This window comes from Pristiophorus japonicus, chromosome 21 (genome assembly GCF_044704955.1).
Source record: "Pristiophorus japonicus isolate sPriJap1 chromosome 21, sPriJap1.hap1, whole genome shotgun sequence".
In the NCBI taxonomy this organism is placed as follows: domain Eukaryota; kingdom Metazoa; phylum Chordata; class Chondrichthyes; family Pristiophoridae; genus Pristiophorus; species Pristiophorus japonicus.
Window position 1 is genome coordinate 61,990,734 of NC_091997.1, and position 25,056 is coordinate 62,015,789.

At 43.9% G+C, this 25,056-nt stretch overlaps 1 protein-coding gene across 3 annotated transcripts in view; it reads right to left on the reverse strand.

Moving 5' to 3' along the window:
- The window catches only part of LOC139234018 (leucine-rich repeat-containing protein 49), a 292,104-nt gene that overhangs the window by 226,754 nt on the left and 40,294 nt on the right, over positions 1–25,056 (reverse strand). For all 3 annotated transcript variants that reach the window (XM_070864857.1, XM_070864856.1, XM_070864854.1), the window contains exon 7: positions 21,143–21,209. In XM_070864857.1, coding sequence (XP_070720958.1) covers positions 21,143–21,209 — 67 coding nt within the window. The remainder of the gene's footprint in view (positions 1–21,142; positions 21,210–25,056) is intronic.

A 25,056-nucleotide genomic window follows, 5' to 3' on the forward strand; every position in this document is an offset into this window, starting at 1 on the left:
AGATTCACAATTCTGAGTGAAGAAGTTTCTCCTCATCTCGGTCCTAAATGGCTTACCCCTTATCCTTAGACTGTGATCCCTGGTTCTGGACTTCCCCAACATAGGGAACATTCTTCCTGTATCTAACCTGTCCAATCCCATCAGAATTTTATATGTTTCTATGAGATCCCCTCTCATTCTTCGAAATTCTAGTGAATATAAGCCTAGTCGATCCAGTCTTTCTTCATATGCAAGTCCTGCCTGGTGAACCTTCGCTGCACTCCCTCAATAGCAAGAATGTCCTTCCTCAGATTAGGAGACCAAAACTGTACACAATATTCAAGGTGTGGCCTCACCAAGGCCCTGTATAACTGCAGTAAGACCCCCCTGCTCCTATACTCAAATCCTCTTGCTATGAAAGCCAATATGCCATTTGCCTTCTTCACCACCTGCTGTACCTGCATGCCAACTTTCAATGACTGATGTACCATGACACCCAGGTCTCATTGCACCTCCCCTTTTCCTAATCTGTCACCATTCAGATAATATTCTGCCTTTATATTTTTGCCACCAAAGAACATAAGAACATAAGAATTTGGAACAGAAGTAGGCCATCTAGACCCTCGAGCCTGCTCCGCCACAGCAAGATCATGGTTGATCTGGCCGTGGACAACCTCACATTTATCTACATTATACTGCATCTGCCATGCATTTGCCCACTCACCTAACCTGTCCCAGCCTCTTAGCATCCTCCTCACAACTCACATTGCCACCCAGCTTAGTGTCATCTGCAAACTTGGAGATATTACATTCAATTCCTTCATCTAAATCGTTAATGTATATTGTAAATAGCTGGGGTCCCAGCACTGAACCTTGCGGTACCCCACGAGTCACCGCCTGCCATTCTGAAAAGGACATGTTTATTCCTACTCTGCTTCCTGTCTGCCAACCAGTTCTCTATCCACGTCAATACATTACCCCCAATACCATGTGCTTTAATTTTGCACACCAATCTCTTGTGTGGGACCTTGTCAAAAGACTTTTGAAAGTCCAAATACACCACATCCGCTGGCTCTCCCTTGTCCACTCTACTAGTTACATCCTCAAAACATTCGAGAAGATTTGTCAAGCATGATTTCCCTTTCATTAATCCATGCTGACTTGGACCGATCCTGTCATTGCTTTCCAAATGCGCTGCTATTACATCTTTAATAATTGATTCCAACATTTTCCCCACTACCGATGTCAGGCTAACCGGTCTATAACTCCCTGTTTTCTCTCCCTCCTTTTTTAAAAAGTGGGGTTGCATTAGCTACCTTCCAATCCATAGGAATTGATCCAGAGTCTACAGAATGTTGGAAAATGATCACCAATGCATCCACTATTTCTAGGGCCACTTCTTTAAGTACTCTGGGTTGCAGACTGTCAGGCCCTGGGGATTTATCAGCCTTCAATCCCATCAATTTCCCCAACACAATTTCCTGATTAATAAGGATTTCCTTCAGTTCCTCCTTCTCGCTAGACCCTCGGTCACCTAGTATTTCCGGAAGGTTATTTGTTTCTTCCTTAGTGGAGACAGAACCAAAGTATTTGTTCAGGAAGGATAGACAGAAATGAAAAGGAGGTGGGGTGGCATTGCTGGTTAAAGAGGAAATTAATGCAATAGTAAGAAAGGACATTAGCTTGGATGATGTGGAATCGGTATGGGTGGAGCTACGGAATACCAAAGGGCAGAAAACGCTAGTGGGAGTTGTGTACAGACCACCAAACAGTAGTAGTTAGGTTGGGGAGAGCATCAAACAAGAAATTAGAGATGCATGCAATAAAGGTGAAGCAGTTATCATGGGCGACTTTAATCTACATATTGATTGGGCCAACCAAACTGGTAGCAGTGCGGTGGAGGAGGATTTCCTGGAGTGTATTAGTTCTCGATACACGTGATTTTCTAGACCAATATGTTGAGGAACCAACTAGAGGGCTGGCCATCCTAGATTGGGTGATGTGTAATGAGAAAGGACTAATTAGCAATCTTGTTGTGCAGGCCGCTTGGGGAAGAGTGACCATAATATGGTAGAAGTCTTTATTAAGGAGAGTGACACAGTTAATGCAGAGACTAAGGTCCTGAACTTAAGGAAAGGTTACTTTGATGGTATGAGATGTGAATTGGCTAGAATAGACTGACGAGTGATACTTAAAGGGTTGACAGTGGATAGACAATGGCAAACATTTAAAGATCACATGGATGAACTTCAACAATTGTACATCCCTGTCTGGAGTAAAAATAAAACGGGCAAGGTGGCTCAACTGTGGCTAACAAGGGAAATTAGGGATAGTGTTAAATCCAAGGAAGAGGCATATATATTGGCCAGAAAAATCAGCAAACCTGAGGACTGGGAGAATTTTATAATACAGCAAAGGAGGACAAAGGGTTTAATTAGGAGGGGGAAAATAGAGTATGAGAGGAAGCTTGCTGGGAACATAAAAACTGACTGCAAAAGTTTCTATAGATATGTGAAGAGAAAAAGATTAGTGAAAACAAATGTAGGTCCCTTGCAGTCAGATTCAGGTGAATCTATAATGGGGAACAAAGAAATGGCGGACCAGTTAACAAATACTTTGGTTCTGTCTTCACGAAGTAAGACACAAATAACCCTCCGGAAATACTCGGAGACCGAGGGTCTCGTGAGAAGGAGGAACTGAAGGAAATCCTTATTAGGCGAGAAATTGTGTTCGGGAAATTAATGGGATTGAAGGCCGATAAATCCCCGGGGCCTGATCGTCAGCATCCCAGAGTACTTAAGGAAATGGCCCTAGAAATAGTGGATGCATTGGCGATCATTTTCCAACAGTCTATCGACTCTGGATCAGTTCCTATGGACTGGAGGGTAGCTAATGTAACACCACTTTTTAAAAAAGGAGGGAGAGAGAAAACGGGTAATTATAGACCGGTTAGCCTGACATCAGCAGTGGGGAAAATGTTGGAATCAATTATTAAAGATGAAATAGCAGCGCATTTTAAAAGCAATGACAGGATCAGTCCAAGTCAGCATGGATTTATGAAAGGGAAATCCTGCTTGACAAATCTTCTGGAATGTTTTGAGGATGTAACTGGTAGAGTGGACAAGGGAGAACCAGTGGATGTGGTGTATTTGGACTTTCAAAAGGCTTTTGACAAGGTCCCACACAAGAAATTGGTGTGCAAAATTAAACCACATGGTATTGGGGGTAATGTACTGACGTGGGTAGAGAACTGGTTGGCAGACAGGAAGCAGAGTCGGGAGAATCGGGATAAACGGGTCCTTTTCAGAATGGCAGGCAGTGACAAGTGGGGTGCCGCAGGGCTCAGTGCTGAGACCCCAGCTATTTACAATATACATTAATGATTTAGATGAAGGAATTGAGTGTAATATCTCCAAGTTTGCAGATGACACTAAGCTAGGTGGCGGTGTGAGCTGTGAGGAGGACGCTAAGAGGCTGCAGGGTGACTTGGACAGGTTAGATGAGTGGGCAAACGCATGGCAGATGCAGTATAATGTGGATAAATGTGAGCTTATTCACTTTGGTGACAAAAACACAAAGGCAGAATATTATCGGAATGGCGGCAGGTTAGGAAAAGGTGAGGTGCAACGAGATCTGGGTGTCATGGTACATCGGTCATTGAAAGTTGGCATGCAGGTACAGTAGGCGGTGAAGAAGGCAAATGGCATGTTGTCTTTCATAGCGAGGGGATTTGAGTATAGGAGCAGGGAGGTCTTACTGCAGTTGTACAGGGCCTCACCTGGAATATTGTGTGCAGCTTTGGTCTCCTCATCTGAGGAAGGACGTTCTTGCTATTGAGGGAGTGCAGCGAAGGTTCACCAGACTGATTCCCGGGATGGCAGGACTTACATATGAGGAGAGACTGGATCGACTGGGCCTGTATTCACTGGAGTTTAGAAGGATGAGAGGGGATCTCATAGAAACACACAAAATTCTGACAGGACTGGACAGGTTAGATGCAGGAAGAATGTTCCCGATGTTGGGAAAGTCCAGAACCAGGGAACATAGTCTAAGGATAAGGGGTAAGCCATTTCGGACTGAGATGAGGAGAAACTTCTTCACTCAAGTGTTGTTAACCTGTGGAATTCCCTACCACAGAGAGTTGTTGATGCCAGCTCATTGGATATATTCAAGAGGGAGTTAGATATGGCCCTTACAGCTAAAGGAATCAAGGGGTATGGAGAGAAAGCAGAAAAGGGATACAGAGGTGAATAATCAGCCATGATCTTATTGAATGGTGGTGCAGGCTCTAAGGGCCGAATGGCCTACTCCTGCACGTATTTTCTATGTTTCTATGTTCAATTAGTCTGCCATTTCTTTGTTCCCCATTATAAATTCACCGGATTCTGACTGCAAGGGACCTACATTTGTCTTCACTAATCTTTTTTCTTTTCACATATCTATAGAAGCTTTTGCAGTCAGTTTTTATGTTTCCTGCAAGCTTACTCTCGTATTCTATTTTCCCCCTCCTAATTAAACCCTTTGTCCTCCTCTGCTGAATTCAAAATTTCTCCTAGTCCTCAGGTTTGCTGCTTTTTCTGGCCAATTTATATGCCCCTTCCTTGGATTTAACACTATCCCTAATTTCCCTGGTTAGCCACAGTTGAGCCATCTTCCCGTTTTATTTTTATGCCAGACAGGGATGTACAATTGTTGAGCGGAAGGAGCAACATGGCGGCCGAGCCCAGCAGTCTGAGCGGCCCCCGGCCTGCGAGCACCATCGGAGCAGGCCAGGGAGCGGAAGGAGCTGCGTAGCGGCCTACCACTCCAAGGAGCAGCACGTGCTGGAGCAGGAGAGCAATGGCAGTGAACAGTGGCGTCATCAAGGTCCAGGTCGGTGATTGGAGCGTGGGCAGGTACAGCACGAGCGGTGAGGTCGGAGCGAAGGAGCGGCGAGGTCGGGGTGAAGGAGCGGCGAGAGTTTGTAGAGGGACATGATCGGAGCCCAGGAGAGGAGTGAGTTCGACGCCCAGAAGAGGCGAACGCCCAGGGGCAGCACGGGCCAGCCCACACTGTGAAATGTGTGCGCACTAGGTCCGTGCAGCAGAGCTGGTCTCCCGTCGTCTTGGTTAACCCTTGCTACTGGACCTAGCTCCGTCAAGCCCGTGTGGTGGCTGGTGTGCAACGGTCACCACATTAAAAATAAATCCAAGCACAGGCATCTTCCACCCGTCAAGATTTAGTTAGGACCTGGAATTTCAGATCCATCATTGAAACACCTGTGAACTTTTTGACGTGGAAGCAAGTCATTCTCGATTCGAAGGACTGCCTATGACAATGATGTTGAAGTTCATCCATGTGATCTTTAAATGTCTGCCATTGCCTATCCACCGTCAGCCCTTTAAGTAGCATTCACCAGTCTATCCTAGCCAATTCACGTCTCATACCATCAAAGTTACCTTTCCTTAAGTTCAGGACCCTAGTCTCTGAATTAACACTGTCACTCTCCATCTTAATAAAGAATTCTACCATATTATGGTCGCTCTTCCCCAAGGGGCCTTGCACAAGATGGCTAATTAATCCTCTCTCATTACACAACACCCAGTCTAGGATGGTCAGCTCCCTGGTTGGTTCCTCGACATATTGGTCTAGAAAACCATCTCTTATACACTCCAGGAAATTCTCCTTCACCGTATTACTACCAGTTTGGTTAGCCCAATCTATATGTAGATTAAAGTCACCTTTATTGCACGCATCCCTAATTTCCTGTTTGACGCCATCCCCAACCTCACTACTACCGTTTAGTGGTCTGTACACAACTTCCACTAGCGTTTTCTGCCCTTTGGTGTTCCGCAGCTCTACCCATACAAATTCCACATCATCCAAGCTAATGTCCTTTCTTACTATTGCATTAATCTCCTCTTTAACCAGCAACGCTACCCCACCTCCTTTTCCTTTCTGTCTATCCTTCCTGAATATTGAATACCCCTGGATGTTGAGTTCCCAGCCTTGGTCACCCTGGAGCCATGTCTCCGTAATCCCAATTACATCATATCCGTTAACAGCTGTCTGCGCAGTTAATTCATCCACCTTATTACGAATGCTCCTTGCATTGAGACACAGAGCCATCAGGCTTGTTTTTATTAACATTCTTTGTCCTTTTAGAATTATGTTGTAATGTGTCCCTTTTTGATTTTTGCCTTTGATTTCTCTGCCCTCCACTTTTACTGATCTCCTTTCTACCTTTTGCTTCTGCCCCCATTTTACTTCCCTCTGTCTCCCTGCGTAGATTCCCATCCCCCTGCCATATTAGTTTAAACCCTCCCCAACAACACTAGCAAACACTCCCCCTAGGACATTGGTTCCGATCCTGCCCAGGTGCAGACCGTCTGGTTTGTACTGGTCCCACCTCCCCCAGAACCGGTTCCAATGTCCCAGGAATTTGAATCCCTCCCTCTTGCACCATTTCTCAAGCCACATATTCATCTGAACTATCCTGCTATTTCTACTCTGACTAGCACGAGGCACTGGTAGCAATTCTGAGATTACTACCTTTGAGGTTCTACTTTTTAATTTAACTCCGAGCTCCCTAAATTCAGCCTGGAGGACCTCATCCCGTTTTTCACATGTATCGTTGGTACCTATGTGCACCACGACAACTGGCTGTTCACCCTCCAGAATGCCCTGCAGCTGCTCCGAGACATCCTTGACCCTTGCACCAGGGAGGCAACATATCATCCTGGAGTCTCGATTGCGGCCGCAGAAGCGACTATCTATTCCCCTCACAATAGAATCCCCTACCACTATAGCTCTCCCACTCTTTTTCCTGTCCTCCTGTGCAGCAGAGCCACCCATGGTGCCATGAACTTGGCTGCTGCTGCAATAAAGATTGTATCATGTGGGGTGCAAGAGTGGTTATATCAAATTAATTTAGGTCCAAATTATTAGGAGACCTCCATGACCAGCACCTGGGAATGTGCTTGACCAAGAGTTTTGCACACAGTTACTTATGTTGGCCATGTCTTCATAAAGCTATAGAGTACATCGTCAGTTAGTGTACGACATGTCAATCAGTACCATTACAGCCATGGAAATGGCCTCCCAAGGGTGTGGCAAAGGCTACATATCGATTTTGCTGAGCTAGAAGGACAATTGTTCCTTGTGATTGCTAACCATTCGAAGTGGGTCGAGGTGTTTCCAATGTGAAAAATAACAAGGAAAACATTAGACATTTTACGAAGTTTATTTTCTTCATTTGGTCTCAGAAAAAATTGTTTCTGATAATGGACCACAATTTCGTTAAGAAGAATTTGCACAGTTCACGGGCAAAAATAGTGTGAAACATACCAAGGTTCCACCGTACCACCCTGCTTCAAATGGCGCAGCAGAGTTTCACACCATTTTTGCTCGTGAACTGTGCAAATTCTTCTAAACGAAATTGTAAAACGCGCCTTCATCAAACAGATGTTGGATCCAAATCCAAAGAAACGACAGTTATCATTGGACCACAAATTGGCTAATTTTCTAATTACGTATCGTAATACTCCTCACACAACTACTGGTAGAGCACGAGCAGAGCTGTTTCTCAAATGACAGCCACGAACCACATTCCCGTTGTTAAAACCAAACTTGGCACAATCCGCAGAATAGACACAATTAAGATAGAAAGAGAATTATGATAGAGGTAGAGTAAAAGAGAAAAGTGTGAAATTAAATCAGAAGGTGAGAGTGAAGGACCATCGCTATAAATGGTTAAAGTGGTTACTAGGAAGAGTGGTGAAGATATGTGGTCCTCGCACATATTTGGTCAAGATGCTTGATCATGGACAGGGTTAGGTTTGTTCACATTGATCATACTTTACCTACAGACATGGAAGTAGTTGAAGGTGGGAATGATTCAATTATTTCTGACTCATCAGATAGTTTTGATATACCAGTAGCAAATCCTAAATCCAATGTACTGGAAACAAATCCAAGAGAAAGTCAGAATTTAAGTCCGAGTCCGAGTCAGGCAGACAAACAGTCTGAAGTTAGGCATCCCTTGGAGGAAAATTTTCCTCAGGATCAGCCTCGAATGAGTTTAAGTTCGACACTATGTTTGGAAGGTTCTGTTCGAGAGCGAAGGTATCCTCTTTGAAACAGAAAACAAGTGGTTAAGCTTGATTTGTAAATATGGCAAAATAAGTCCATATCTTTTGTTATGTATAAACATGCAAGTTATGTATGATGATTGTTTGTTATAATTACTTCTTCATTAAGGAGGGAGAAGTGTAGTTTCTGTAGCTCCACACTGTGGACTCTTAGGGCACTGCAGCCAGTGCTGTTTTTAATAGAGACCAGGTCACCTGACAAGGAGACTTCTGGAAGCTTCTGCCATCTTAAAGGCTGTGTGTGCTGTGTGCTCTCTGGAAATATCACAGTTTAGATACCAATGACCAATAGTTTCAATAGACTTTGTAACCATGGAAACAAGTTCTTATGATTGTCTTATTTCCTTCCCATTTCTTAGCATTTACACCATTCACCTCGAGACAACTCTGCTGGTGCCATCTCTTCAAAGGGAGCTAGCTGCTATAATCCCATTTCGCTGCCCGTTTATATTATTCCTTTTCAAATACTTATCCATTACGTATCATATGGTGTTTTAGTCTCTGCCTCATAGCCACATGTGGTAAAGCATTCCATATTCTATTAGCCCTCAATGTGAAAACAATTTTTCAAACTCCCCCCATGGTTATTCTAGTGATAATCCACAGCCTAGTTGGTCAACCAGTGGAAACAATTGTTCACTATTTACTCTCTCAAAACCTTTTGTAATATTTAAAACTTATCGGATTTCCCCTTAACCTTTTCTCTTCTGGTGAAATAGGCCCCAAGAACATGAAAAATTTAGGAACAGGAAACAGGCCATTACCCTCAATAAGCCATCTCTTTCTCACAAATCAATTCCAATACCTATGTTCTCACCATAACCTCCAGAAACACACCCAATTGTCTCTTGAACCCATTTATACTGTATTGTTCATTGATGTGCTATGATAACCTACTCCAGAGCTCGAATACATTTTGAACGAAATGTTCTGATTGATGCCCCTCCCTGCTTCTCGATTCCTCCTATTTCAGATCAATTTTCACACTGCTACCATTCATATTGCTGAGAAGCATTACTCTTGGATTATTATCTTTAATACAGTACAAGCTGTTAGCTCATTAACTGATTAATAACAGGGAAATGTCGAGTTTCTCTCAACAAAATTTAATGCCAGGAATCAGCGGCGATCGTCAGAATAGTTATGCTGGCTAATAGGCTTTACAACTGGAATATAGGAATGGGAGCAGGCCATTCAGTCCCTCGAGCCAGTTCCGCCATTCAATTAGATTATGGTTGATCTGTATCTTCCTCTATTTACCCACCTGGGTTCCGTAACCCTCGTACTCTTGCCTAAAGAAAGTCTATCAATATCAGTTCTGAAATGTTAAATTGACCCCCAGTCTTTGGGCGGGGGAGAGAGATTTCGAGATTTCCCAACCCTTTGTGAGAAGTGGTGGTTCTGACATCACCCCTTAACCATCTGAACTCTCATTTTGTTCTGAACTCTCATTTTGTTCTGAACTCCCCTAATTGGCATCAGTTCCCCTGGGCTAGAAAGTCAGCCAAAATTCCTGTTAACATGGGCTGATAAAAGTTCCCATTAATGAAAAGAATTTCCATAGACAGTCAAGCTTTATGATGATGAATATTCCATTTTATTTTTGAACTGAATTCAGGAATAAATTAAAACTCAAATCAGAAAGTCTAGTCAAAATATTTGACTCTAAATTTATAACTTCGTGCACCAACATGCAACATTAGACCAACAAATAAACAATAGCTTCTCTGTTACATGTAACAGAGAACTGCTGCACCTGTAGAATTCCTGCTGTCAGACAGATAGGGTTTAACTGTTCACCTGGAACCCTACTAATGACAACTGAACGCAATTTCTCCGCATTACCTTTAATCACGTGAAGACATTCCCTTCGCCCACTATAACGGAAAAGGAAGGTTTTTGATCATTTTAAACATCCTATAAAGGCACTTCCTTTGATGCCTAAATGATAAACCTAATTGTGTCGGCACACTTTAAGGGCCCAAGTTTCCACATGATTTGCGCCTGATTTTTTAGGAGCAACTGGTGGAGAACGGACTATCTTAGAAATCGCAATTCTCCACATTTTTCTTTCTGCAGTTCTAGTCAGGTAGAACAGTACTACTTTGGAACAGAATTTATTTTTCAAAAGGGGGCATGTCCGGCCACTGACGCCTGATTTCAAAGTTTCCACAGTGAAAACGTACTCCAAACTAACTTAGAATGGAGCAAGTGAAGATTTTTGTAAACTGAAAAAACCTGTTCTACACATTAAAAAATCAGGTGCAGGTTACAAATTCGGTGTCCAGAACGAGGTAGGGGGGGAGGGGGGGGGGGGGGAAGGGAAGTCATTAAATTCTATAATAAATCTTTATTTATACTTCTACAAATATTATACAAATAAATCCAACCTGAATAAACATTTATAAGCAAAGAAAAGATTAAATAAACCATCTTCCTACCTGTGTGAAAGTGCTTCAGGCAGGCCTTTCGGGACCGAAGGCTGAACGGGCCGGCCCGAGACTTCGGGCAGGGCCCGTCCCCAGCACCAGATTTACAGGTAGGTGGCGTTGGGTCGGGTCGGGTCGGGGAGGTTCGGTTCGGTTCGGGTCGGGGGGGAGGGAGGGAGAGGGAAGGGGGGAGGGAGGGAGAGAGGGGGGGAGGGAGGGAGAGAGGGGGAGGTCAGGTCGGGGAGGGGGAGGTCAGGTCGGATCCAGTCCGGGGGCGGGGGAGCGGGAGTCAGTTCGGGTCCAGTCGGGGGGGGGGGGGGGGGGTGGCACGGGGAGCGGGGGTCGGGTCTGGTCGGGGGGGGGGGGGGGGGAAAGCAGGAGCTGGCCGTGGGAGGAGCCTTATTCACGCAGCCCCAGTGAGGCCATTCGGCCAGGGCTAGGGGCTGCGTGCTTCGGGCCCCTCCCACACAGTTTCGGGCGCCTGGAGCTACTGCACTTGCGTGCCCACTGTAGCGCGCATGTGCAGAGGTCCCGGCACTGTTTTCAGCGCAGGGACCTGGAGAATACCGAGGATTTTTTTAGGCGCACTTTGTGGTGCGAAAAACGGGCGTCCAGGTCGGGACTGCGCCGTTCTAGGCGCGTGTGGAAACTTGGGCCCTAAGAGTCAAAATGTTTAACATATTTTCTTTCACTGCTTTACTTCCATCACCAGTTATTACACTGTAACTGAAACACACCCCAATAAAGCTCTTCCAAACCTCACAGCAGCTGCCAAACAATTTCTGGCTTTTAGCCAGACTCCCAAAATAACAAAGTTCAACGGGATAGTGCTAGAACTGCTCGACGCTCCAGCAAACATCTAGAAAGACCAGCTATATTCTACTCGACTTCAATTAGAAAAATATCACACCAGTTTTCATTTTACCATATTTATTCTCTCGAGGTTTTCTCGGAATATTTTCAAAATTAACAAAATACATCCTCACATTAAAACTTTAGATGCCAAATGCTGCAGCTATAGAATCATAAATATATAGTACAGGTGTTATAAGAACATAAGAAATAGGAACAGGAGTAGGCCATACGGCCCCTCGAGCCTGCTCCGCCATTCAATAAGATCATGGCTGATCTGATCATGGACTTCCCCGCCCGCTCCCCATAACCCCTTATTCCCTTATCGTTTAAGAAACTGTCTATTTCTGTCTTAAATTTATTCAATGTCCCAGCTTCCACAGCTCTCTGAGGCAGCAAATTGCATAGATTTACAACCCTCTGAGAGAAGAAATTTCTCCTCATCTCTGTTTTAAATGGGCAGCTTCTTATTCTAAGATCATGCCCTCTAGTTCTAGTCTCCCCATCAGTGGAAACACCCTCTCTGCATCCACCTTACCAAACCCCCAATTAATATTATACGTTTCGATAAGATCACCTCTCAATCTTCTGAATTCCAATGAGTAGACAGACGCCCAACCGACTCAACCTTTCCTCATAAGTCAACCCCCTCATCTCCAGAATCAACCGAGTGAACCTTCTCTGAACTGCCTCCAAAGCAAGCATATCCTTTCGTAAATACGGAAACCAAAACTGCACACAGTATTCCAGGTGTGGCCTCACCAATACCCTGTTTAGCTGTAGCAAGACTTCCCTGCTTTTATACTCCATCCCCTTTGCAGTAAAGGCCAAGATACCATGGCCGTCCTGATCACTTGCTGTACCTGCATACTATCCTTTTGTGTTTCATGCACAAGTACCCCAGGTCCTGCTGTACTGCAGCACTTTGCAATCTTTCCCCATTTAAATAATAACTTGCTCTTTGAATTTTTCTGCTAAAGTGCATGACCTCACACTTTCCAACATTATACTCCATCTGCCAAATGTTTGCCCACTCACTGAGCCTGTCTATGTCCTTTTGCTGATTTTTTATGTTGCATTTAGTATTTAGAAAGAAATAGTATGCTAGCAATTGATTTTTACGAATCAATATTTGGTCCACTCCAATTTCCCTCAATACTTTTAAGGTTTGATACTACAAATTGAACTGTGTGTTTGTATTCTTATATTTACTGATTCATAGAGACATGGAAAATTCAAAGTTTCCGTATAACAAAGGGCACATTTGGTATTTAGCCTTTAATTTCTCATCTCCTAATAAGCAAAGAGGCTTTAACTTCATGACGTTTGCTATCTAAGGCAGTGAGCAGCAAAGAAATGCTCTGATGAGTAGGCATGAAGCTTTCTTTAGATGTCCGAATCTGGCAGCAATGTGCTGTAGCACGGCAGATATCTTCAGCACCAAAAGTTACAATCCACAACCTTTGTTTAGTAACAGGTTTATCTAAAGTTTAGTTTCCAGAAAAGGAAAATAGCCCAGCAGTAATGTTGCACCACTAATGTCAAAGCAGCCATCAATCACAGACACAGCATAGAAATATCATGCTGTGCCATTTCATAAAATTCTTAGCAATTGTTTTACACACTATTAATTTTACTTCTTGTGAGTAAATACGAACATCTGAATAAAATAATTAAAAAGACATTCAGGCACCGACATAGCATCAGCAACAACTTGTATTTATATAGGGCCTTTAACATAGAAAAACATCCCAAGGTACTTCAGAGCTGTAATGAAAAAATGGCCAACGAGCCAAACAAAGAGATATTAGGAGGGGTACAGAAGTAGAGGGTTTTAATTAGGAAACTCTAGTGTGGAGCATAGATGGTGTTGGAGCAGATTTTTGGACATAATAAAGCCTAGGGGGACACTTGACTAGTATACCAAACATTTGTCCCCCTCGAATGAATTTTTTTAAGAGACAATACTGATGCATTATTGTATGCTTGCCTTTACTGGTTATAGGAAGCCTGCCACTTGTTCTTTCTGTGAAAACAGGGGAATTAGGCCTCTTTGTTTATAATGGCCTGTCACAATGCGAGGCTGGCTTATATCAAGAGCCCAGCCTTGAACGGTAATTGTATGAAAAGCTTTGTAAACCTAGTAATATAAGGACTGTTGCTAAGGCACGTGATGTAAAGTGACGTAATTTGTAAGATAAAGGAACCTCGCAGGCAATTTCAAATTGAGAAGGAGTTCAGCAGGCGCGGGTCTCTAACACTTCTCCCAAAGCTTTGTCTCCGATTTAATAAATCTCTCTTTAAATACAGTCACGGAAATATTTTTCCACAACATAATGGCGTCACGAACAGGATACTGTCTGATCAGACGTGATCAATTAAGACAGTATCTGGAATCTGGTGTTAGAGACTGAAAGAGAAGCGTAAGGGCATGACGGGATAGTGTATAAGGTACGAGTAGGTAGATAGCGGGAGGAGGCTGACTAACCAGTTTGATTTTTTCCCTTTAGTAAATAAGGTCGGTGCGGTAGGGAGCTGATCACTCCAACCTAGAGCTGAGACTCCGATGGTAAGGAAACACGCTAGCTTTGTTGCGAAGACAAAGGGTCCCCACAGAGTAGTCGTGGCCGTGAGTATTACAGGAACAAAGGGAAACGTCCAAGACTGGCGAACACGGAAGGTAAGGAAGGGAATGTAAAACGCGGGCCGCCCGGGTCGTTAATTAATTAATTGTAACTTGCGTAATTACGTAATGCCATAAAAAGCTGATAGTGACTATCTTAAGCGACATGTGAATCCAAAAAATAGAGCCGGCCAACCAATTAATAAGCTTTGTTGAATGAAGAGAGACTTTTGTGAATGTCTGTCGTTGAGTGAGAGTCCTTGTGTGATTTTTTGACTGCGGAATGAATTTTTATGTTTTCATGTTTATAAAAAGCCTGTTTGGAAGAGTGCTGCAGCTGTCTGTTAATTTTAGCTCCATCCACTTCTCCAAACAGAGTGAAAGTTTTTTCAACCCTTTGTAGTGTTGTCCTGTATGTGGGAAGTTTTAAGACATTTTAAGTTAGGAACGCAGGTGTGGATATATTCGGATGATAAGTTACGGAGTTAGGAAATGCACAAAGGATAGGTTTGTTGAGTAAAAGATAAAAAATACATGGTCCCGGTGGTTGAAAAAAAAGAATTTATTTGACACGCTCACTTACTTGTCGAAAGAAAACATGCAATGATTGATTACATTGGGTTGAAAGACATAAATTTAGTCTAGGAATGAGATAAAGAATGTCTTTTAAAACGCTCCCATTTTCCTTTGTGTAAAACCTTGACACGAAAGCTTCTAGCTCAGTAAAAAAAAAAGGGTTTTAAATTGGCATTACAAAATTTGAAGTGGGATTCGGAGATATTAAGAGAAGGCACAGCAAAATACTGAGATGGATTCTAAACTAAAAAAAAATTAATTGAATTAAATCTGGTCTCTTAAAGAAAAAAAGAGGAAATAAAACTAAAAGGTTTGGAAACAATCTAGCAATACCTTCAGGGATCAGGTCAAACTCCTGGGCGAGTGGCGAGTTATCTGCGAAGGTGTAAAAGGGACTTTTGAAAAATGTTAAAAACAGCAAGCTTTAGCAGTTTCGAAGAGACATTTTAACGACTTTGAAACTGGAGCATTTTGAGATAACGAAAAGCAGCCCTCAGAGCCACATGCCAGACTCCGTTCTAGTTATGGAGAAAAGAAAAAAAGATAAAGACATAACTTACTAAATACTAGTTGATATCGGCTGTGAAAAAGATATTGGTTTAATTGGGGAAAAAAAAGAATCTGAAGTAGTAAAAGACACTCTCCATTGATAATGATTTTAAATTACGAGAAAGTTTCACTGCAGTTTGAAAGATTTCCAAAATGGACATTGTTTATCAAGAAAAGTCCCGAACAGTTTAAACAAGCAGGAGTGGTTTGAAAATAACGAGGAGAAAAGATCTAAGCTATGCGAACTCAGCACAGAAAAAACTGGGAATTAGAGAATCTTACTAAATTTTTAAATTCTTATAGAAAATGGAACTGGCACGGATGTTTAGATTTTGTGCTGAGAGAGAAATAAAACACAGGATTTGCCCAGTGAACGGGACCGTAAAATAAAACGAAATGTTAGAATGTACACAGCGTGTGTGAAGAAAGGTGATCTGAAAAAAAAAGACATAACACACTAATTAGGTGCTGGAAAAATAAAAAGGGGTGTTTGCGATGGAAAAAGACATAACTTACTAAATACCAGTTGACATCAGCTGAGAATAGACGCTCTTTTAGCAGCCAGTAATAAACCAAAACAGGTAGCGGTTATTAAAATTAAAGCCCACCAAAGGGAACCGGACCGAACCAGTCCAGATTGGCTGAGTCACCAGGGGAATATAGCTGCAGACGTAGCTGCCCAGAAGGCCTTAGAACAGGAAGAGTGTGAGGAAGCCTCAGTCAGTGCCGCTGGGGCCCCGAGACGAACAGGTAAGTATTGAGAAACTACACCAGGACACTTCTGAGGAGGAAATAGGTATGTGGACAAAGCAGGGCGCAACGCAAGGGAAGGATAATGTTTGGAGACGAAACGACAAGGTAATGGCGCCTGAATGCATACAGAATACCTTATTGGAGTTGCATCATGGCCTATCGCATTCAGGACGAGAGGCCATGACCAGGAGTCTTGGGAGAGATTGGTGGTGGAAAGGGATGGGGAGAGATATAGCCAAACATTGCCATCGATGCATTACGTGCGCACAATATAATCCAGGCAGGCCCATTAAAATTAAAATGGGACACCAGCCCCATCCACGGGGATCATGGGAACACGTACAAATTGATTTCACAGGTCCTTTGCCCCCATCCCATGGAAAAAGCTATTGCCTAGTGATTATAGATCAATTTACCCGGTGGGTGGAAGCTTTCCCCACACGTGATTGCACTGCCTCAACTGTGGCAAGGATATTGACCGAGCAGGTGATTCCCCGATGGGGAGTGCCTCTTCAAATAGATTCCGACCAAGGGAAGATTCTAAAAACAATATGCCAGCTGATGGGCACAAAACCAAAATTCCACATCCCCTACCACCCGCAGAGTTCTGGGATGGTAGAGCGCATGAACCGTACCCTCAAAAACGCCCTGGCAAAGGCCATGCAAACGTCAGGAAAAAATGTGGACGGAAGTATTACCCATTATATTGATGAAGTTAAGAGCCACGACAAACCGGACAACCGGATTAACCACTTATGAACTAATGACAGGAAGGGCAATGCAATTACCAGAGAACATCATAACAGCTGGGGCCGATGTAGGCCCATTAAAAGACAAAATAAAATGGTATGTTTTGGAACTAAGTACTCAATTAAAAGGGATGCGTAAGTTAGTTAGGGACAATCAGGAAGAAAGAGACGTGGAAGCAGAACTTATAAAGCTCCCTGAAGTCCCGTTGGCGGGAAGTCGCGTTATGGTAAGGGTCTTCCTGGGAAAACCGGGGTTTGCCCCAAAATGGATAGGACCGTATGAGGTTATAATCAGTGGGGATACTTGTGCCTGCATCGATATTAAAGGGAACAGGCAATGGAAGCATTGGACCCCAGCTTAAGGTTTTTGAACCAACCGTTTAGCACACGTATTAGTTGTTGTTGTTGCCCATTTACAGATTGACAGCGAGAGATTCTTCAAGCAAGCCATACAGCCATTTTCCCTTTGACTATTTGTTAAATATAGAGTAATAAGATGAAATTATATGTTGCGATCGGTGCGATTATCATAGTTCGTGCTAGGTCCGGCCTGCTAGCTAGACCGAAGCGAGAGTTACATGTGAATACCTTTTTGTACGTGTCTTATATTTATGCACAAATTGGGAACCTTTCTAGTTGCTGGGTATGTTCGCACATCCCCATACATAGCAAAGGAGGCATCCCCTTGAGGTCAATCTCCCTTTACATTTCGGAAGTACCGGAGTGGGTAATGCGACAAAACGGTACAGGAGAAGTAAATGATACTTGGAATCAGAGTGGGGATAAAGAAACGTGGAGATCGGGGGGTTACCTTTTGGTTGCATTTGACGGATGGTACCAACCGGAATATAATAGGTCGGTACGACCCCCTTCCCTGGTTTTGACCAACACCTCAGGAGTTGGAAGGCCCACCACTGACATTTGTTTCACTAGAAACCTGACCGGTGAGAAAACAGGTTTTGTAGCAGGATATAGCAATTGTACGCAATACTTTAACCTCACCAGGTGGAACATAACAGACAGCAATACAACAAACCAGGGGTTCTTTGAAATGGAGGGTTTGAAGAATCAGACAAGTAGCCAGGACTGAGACCCTAAGATTAGGTGGCGACGGGGGCTGAGAGAGAGATTGCGATCGAATCTAACAGCATACAATGGCACTTATTTTGTGTGTGGGCACAAGGCCTACCCCTGGTTGCCTCAGGACTGGAGAGGGTCCTGTTATTTGGGATATGTGGTCCCCTTCGTCAAACGGGTACGTACTTTAGCAGAAGTACAGATGCCAGATCGACTAAGACGAGATCTTACCCCGGTAGAGAGGCTATTTGGGGTCATGATGCTCCCATTCGGGATAGGACGCACCATGGATGAATTACATAACCTAGAGAGAGTACTGGAACGGATAGCTTACGACACTGCTGAAGCAATGGAGGCATAACGGCTGAAATGGTAGCCATACGCACAATGGTACTCCAGAACCGAATGGCCCTAGATTATATACTAGCACAAAGTGGGGGCACATGCGCCTTAATTGGAGCTGAATGTTGCACTTACATTCCCGATAAATCAGAAAACATAACCAACCTCGCTGATCACATAAGAAGGGAGGTAAAGAAGTTATCCACGCCAGTAGGAGGACCTGGCTGGTTTGACTGGCTATTAGGGGAATCCTGGGGGTCCTATCTTTTGCATGGAGTAATTATTCTGGTTGTAATAATAATTACTTGCTGTCTGATTATTGGGTGTTTTACTATCTGCTGTAAAGTTATGATGGCCTGACTGATGCCAGTAGCCAGTGTAATCGCCAAAGAAGAAGTACACCTGATGGAAATATCTGAAGACACAAAGGATGAAGAAACAGACGACGTTGACACCGACCACTATCTTTGAAGGGTAGCCTAGAGCTATGGGCAAGGTGGACATACGTAACACCAGGGAAGTAACATATCCCAAAGGCCGTATATATAAAACACCATGCTACCATCATTGTGGTCATCTGGATTTCGTGAACATCCTCCAGGACCAAAAGGGGGAACTGTTGGAGCAGATTTTTAGACATAATAAAGCCTAGGGGGACACTTGACTAGTATACCAAACATTTGTCCCCCTCGAATGAATTTTTTTAAGAGACAATACTGATGCATTATTGTATGCTTGCCTTTACTGGTTATAGGAAGCTTGCCACTTGTTCTTTCTGTGAAAACAGGGGAATTAGGCCTCTTTGTTTATAATGGCCTGTCACAATGCGAGGCTGGCTTATATCAAGAGCCCAGCCTTGAACGGTAATTGTATGAAAAGCTTTGTAAACCTAGTAATATAAGGACTGTTGCTAAGGCACGTGATGTAAAGTGACATAATTTGTAAGATAAAGGAACCTCGCAGGCAATTTCAAATTGAGAAGGAGTTCAGCAGGCGCGGGTCTCTAACACTTCTCCCAAAGCTTTGTCTCCGATTTAATAAACCTCTCTTTAAATACAGTCTCGGAAATATTTTTCCACAACAGATGGTTGAAGGCAACGTCACCAATGGTGGGGTGAAAGAGTGGGGGATGCATAAAGAGGTCAGCAGGCAGTGTACTACTGGAGGAGGTTACAGATATAAAAGAGGGGCGAGGCCTGAATGGATTTAAATATGAATGAGAATTTGAGGTGTTGGAGACCGGGAGCCAATGTGGATGAGAGAGAACAAGGTTGATGGGCAAACAGAACTTGGTGAGGAATAGGATGCGGGGAGTTTTTACATAAGAACATAAGAAATAGGAGCAGGAGTAGGCCATACGGCTCCTCGAGCCTGCTCCGCCATTTAATATGATCATGGACTCAGCGCCACTTCCCTGCCCGTTCTCCATAACCCCTTATTCCCCTTATTGTCTATTTCTGTTTTAAATTTATTCAATGTCCCAGCTTCCACAGCTCTCTGAGGCAGATTTACAACCCTCCGAGAAGAAATTTCTCCTCATCTCTGTTTTAAATGGGTGGCCCCTTATTCTAAGAGTATGCCCTCTAGTTCTAGTCTCCCCTATCAGTGGAAACATCCTCTCTGTATTCGCCTTGTCAAGCCCCCCCCCATAATCTTATACGTTTCGATAAGATCTCCTCTCATTCTTCTGAATTCCAATGAATATGGGCCCAACCGACTCAACCTTTCCTCATAGGTCAACCCCCTCATCCCCGGAATCAACCGAGGGAACCTTCTCTGAACAGCCTCCAAAGCAAGTATATCTTTTCGGAAATATGGAAACCAAAACTGCATGCAGTATTCCAGGTGTGGCCTCACCAATACCATGTATAACTGTAGCAAGACTTCCCTGCTTTTATACTCCATGCCCTTTGCAATAAAGGCCAAGATTCCATTGGCCTTCCTTATCACTTGCTGTACCTGCATACTATCCTTTTGTGTTTCTTGCACAAGTACCCCCTGGTCCCACTGTACTGCAGCACTCTGCAATCTTTCTCCATTTAAATAATAACTTGTTCTTTGATTTTTTTTTTCTGCCAAAGTGCATGACCTCATACTTTCTAACATTATACTGCATCTGCCAAATTTTTGCCCACTCACTTAACCTGTATGTCCTTTTGCAGATTTTGTGTGACCTTCTCACACATTGCTTTTCCTTCCATCTTTGTATCGTCAGCAAACTTGGTTACGTTACACTCAGTCCCTTCCTCCAAGTCATTAATATAGATTGGGGTCCCAGCACTGATCCCTGCGGCACCCCACTAGTTACTGCTTGCCAACCCGAGAATGACCCATTTATCCCGAATCTCTGTTTTCTGTTCGTTAGCCAATCCTCTATCCATGCTAATGTATTACCCCCAACCCCGTGAATTTTTTGGATGGTGCCATCCAGGAGAGTCAAGCCTGGAGGTGACAACGGCATAGATATGGTTTCAGCAGCAGATTGTTTGAGATCAGGCAATGTTGCCAAAGATCGGCAGTCTTTGTGACGGGAGAGAAAATGGGGGCAGATGGTTATCTCAGGATCAAACAAGATGCCAAAGTTGCGAACAATCTGGTTCAGTCTGAGGCTGTAGTTGGGAAGGGGGACCAGAATCAGCTGCAGGGACTAAAGATCATGACTTCGGTCTTCCCAATGTTCAACTGGAGCAAATTATGGATTATCCAAGAGTGGATATCAGACAAGCAGTCCTACAGCACAGAAGCTGTGGAAAGGTTAAAAAAGGTGGTTGAGGTGTAGTACAACACCTGTCCATTAGAGGCTTAAAGTTCATGAAGTTAAATGTACTTTATCCCTCATTCCTTCAATAGCCTATATGCCTAAATTCTAACAGCTTCTTAAAATTCATAATATTCCACACTTCAATAGGCTGCATAGATAGGCTACTCTGCAGTCATCGCCCTCTGCACAAAGAAGTTATATTGTAACAGAATTCCTGAAAAGTAATCACTTTTGTTATTATACTGCCCAAATTTGGTTGAATATCTGTGAATAATGATACCAATACTGTACCAGGTGCTATATTTGTGACACTGATACTGTACCTGGTTTGCATGTAGATCCAGCACATCGAGATCGGTCAGACTCTCCAGATTAGAAATGTTCTTAATTCTGTAAAGTGACACAAACAAAATGTATTTACAATTTGTCCAGGGAAATTCGAGAAAATACAAACTATACTTACTTCTATTGCATAGAAACATAGAAAATAGGTGCAGGAGTAGGCCATTCAGCCCTCCGTGCCCGCACCGCCATTCAATAAGATCATGGCTGATCATTCCCTCAATACCCCTTTCCTGCTTTCTCTCCCTACCCCTTGATACCTTCAGCCGTAAGGGCCATATCTAACTCTCTTTTGAATATATCCAATGAACTGACATCAACAATTCTCTGCGGCAGAAAATTCCACAGGTTAACAACTCTCTGAGTGAAGAAGTTTCTCCTCATCTCAGTCCTAAATGGCTTACCCCTTATCCTAAGACTATGTCCCCTGGTTCTGGACTTCCCCAACATCGGGAACATTCTTCCCGCATCTAACCTGTCCAGTCCCGTCAGAATCTTATACGTTTCTATGAGATCCCCTCTCATCCTTCTAAACTCCAATGAATAAAGGCCCAGTTGAGCCAGTCTCTCCTCATATGTTAGTCCAGCCATCCCTGGAATCAGTTTGGTGAACCTTCGCTGCACTCCTACAATAGCAAGAACGTCCTTCCTCAGATTAGGAGACCAAAACTATACACAATATTCAAGGTGAGGCCTCACCAAGGCCCTGTACAACTGCAGTAAGACCTCCCTGCTCCTATATTCAAATCCCCTAGCTATGAAGATCAACATACCATTTGCCTTCTTTACCACCTGCTGTACCTGCATGCCAACTTTCAGTGACTGATGAACCATGACACCCAGGTCTCGTTGCACCTCCCCTTTTCCTAATCTGCCGCCATTCAGATAATATTCTGCCTTCGTGTTTTTGCCCCCAAAATGGATAACCTCACATTTATCCACATTATACTGCATCTGCCATGCATTTGCCCACTCACCAAACCTGTCCAAGTCACCCTGCAGCCTCTTAGCATCCTCCTCACAGCTCACACCGCCACCCAGTTTAGTGTCATCCGCAAACTTGGAGATATTACACTCAATTCCTTCATCTAAATCGTTAATGCATATTGTAAAGAGCTGGGGTCTCAGCACTGAGCCCTGCAGCACTCCACTAGTCACTGCCTGCCATTCTGAAAAGGACCTGTTTATCCCGACTCTCTGCTTCCTGTCTGCCAACCAGTTCTCTATCCACGTCAGTACATTACCCCCAATACCATGCGCTTTGATTTTGCATACCAATCTCCTGTGCGGGACCTTGTCAAAAGCCTTTTGAAAGTCCAAATACACCACATCCACTGGTTCTCCCTTGTCCACTCTGCTAGTTACATCCTCAAAAAAATTCCAGAAGATTCATAGGCCCCAAGTTTCCACATGATTTGCTCCTGATTTTTAGGAGCAACTGGTGTAGAACGGAGTATCTTAGAAATCGGAATTCTCGTCATTTAGTTTGCTCCAGTTCTAGTCAGTTTCACTTTGGAACAGAATTTTATTTTCAAAAAGGGGGCGTGTCCGGCCACTTACGCCTGATTTCAAAGTTTCGTGAGTGAAAACTTACTCCAAACTAACAGAATGGAGTAAGTGAAGATTTTTGTACCCTCGAAAAAACCTTGTCTGCACTTTAGAAAATCAGGCGTAGGTTACAAATCAGGCGTAGGGAATGGTGGGGGGGGGGGGGGAAGTTTACAAACATTAAACACTTCAGTTTTACAAATAAAGAGCCATCATCAATAATAAATGATAAATACATCAATAAATCAACCAATAAATCAATCAAAAAAATTAATAAGAAATATATATTTTTTTTAATCAATAAATAAAACATTTTCTACTTACCGACTGCAGCACCAGGAGCCCTCCAACAGCGTGCTGGGACCCCCCCCCCCCCCCCACTCCAGTGTGTCTCTGTCAGTGTCTCTATCTCTCTGTCTGTCTGTCAGTGTCTGTGTTTCTGACAGCGAGGGGAGGGGGAGGAGGAGGGGGGTAGAGGGAGAGAGGTCAGGTCGGATCCAGTCCGGGGGCGGGGGGGAGCGGGTGTCGGGTCCGGTCCGGTCCGGGGGCGAGGGGTACAGGGGGAGCGGGTGTCGGGTCCGGTCCGAGAGGGGGGGGGCCGGGGGTCGGGTCCGGTCCGGGGGCGGGGGTCGAGTCAGGTCGGGAGGAAGCAGGAGCTGGGCGTGGGAGGAGCCTTATTCACGCAGCCCCAGTGAGGCCATTGGGCCAGGGCTAGGGCCTGCGTGCTTCGGGCCCCTCCCACACAGTTTTGGGTGCCTGGAGCTACTGCACTTGCGTGCCCACTGTAGCGCGCATGTGCAGAGGTCCCGGCACTGTTTTCAGCGCAGGGACCTGGCTCCGCCCCCCACAGCTCGTGCTGTGCTGCGCCGAGGGCCAGAGGACCTGCAGGGAGGTGGAGAATACGGAGGGTTTTTTTAGGCGCGAAAAATGGGCGTCCATGTCGGGACTGCGCCGTTCTAGGCGCGGCTCGAAACTTGGGCCCATAAATCTATGCTGACTTGGTCCGATCCTGTCACTGCTTTCCAAATGCGCTGCTATTTCATCCTTAATGATTGATTCCAACATTTTCCCCACTACTGATGTCAGGCTAACCGGTCTATAATTACCCGTTTTCTCTCTGCCTCCTTTTTTCAAAAGTGGTGTTAAATTAGCTACCCTCCAGTCCATAGGAACTGATCCAGAGTCAATAGACTGTTGGAAAATGATCACCAATGCATCCACTATTTCTAGGGCTACTTCCTTAAGTACTTTGGGATGCAGACTATCAGGCCCCAGGGATTTATCGGCCTTCAATCCCATCAATTACACACATTTATAAAAAGGATATTATTTCAGCTTTTCGGCCTCCTCTGATGAAGCACCGATTCTTGCTGGTGTTCAGTCCCCTGGTTGTTCCCCAAGTATTAAATCTTTATTTTTGTTCCTAGGCAGTGAGTACTGACAGGCTGTCTACACTACTGTAGATTAGCTGGGAGCCCCAAGGAGATTTTGAACACATCAGAGTGGAGGCAAAGCAACCTAAACATTCCAGACCACAATGGAACTGGAAATATATCCAGAGGCAGGGACCACCTCAGTAAAGCAGCATACCCCACAGGTAGTCCCAACATAGAGGAACAGCACAATTTACTGAATGAAGCTGGAGACAGTAAATCTGAGAAAAAGTATAACAACAGATCCCTTACTTTCCTAAAGACTAAGAAGACAACTGCTGACATTAATTCCAAGAAATCCTAACCAAAGCTGTCAGCACCTCATTTAGGATCAACTAACCTGCAGCACTTTTACCACGAAACTGGATATCATAATATATACACACTATGAAAAGAGTCCTTATACAATGAATGTGCTCACATTTGTCTCATAATTGTATAAATAACGTAGCTTCCAGTTGCTGCCCTAGCCTTAATGGCTGTCACTGAAAGCAGGAAGGCCCGTAAATATATGTAAGGGTAGCTGTATGAAGCTCCATGGCACCTTGCGAACAGTGAGCATAGGTCAGATTGTTATAGTCCCATTAACTCTTCCTAGAGTTGATCACAAGCAGATAAGGAACTATCTGCTCCACTTAATAACTTCACATTTTCAAATTTCAATCACTTTAAATTGTAGAATGTTAAAGCACAGAAATGGCCACTCGTCCCGCCAAAGTCTGTGAAGTGCTTTTCTCCACGAGAAACCGAATCTGATCTCCATTCTGCTGCTTACTCCCCTCTTTATCAAGCAATTAGCTAATTCCCATTGTTATAGCATTTATGGACTCTTCTTCAACAATAATCTGTGGCAGAGAGTTCCCCATTCTGACCACCCCATGTTTTCTAGCATCTCATTATATGCTTAACTGTAA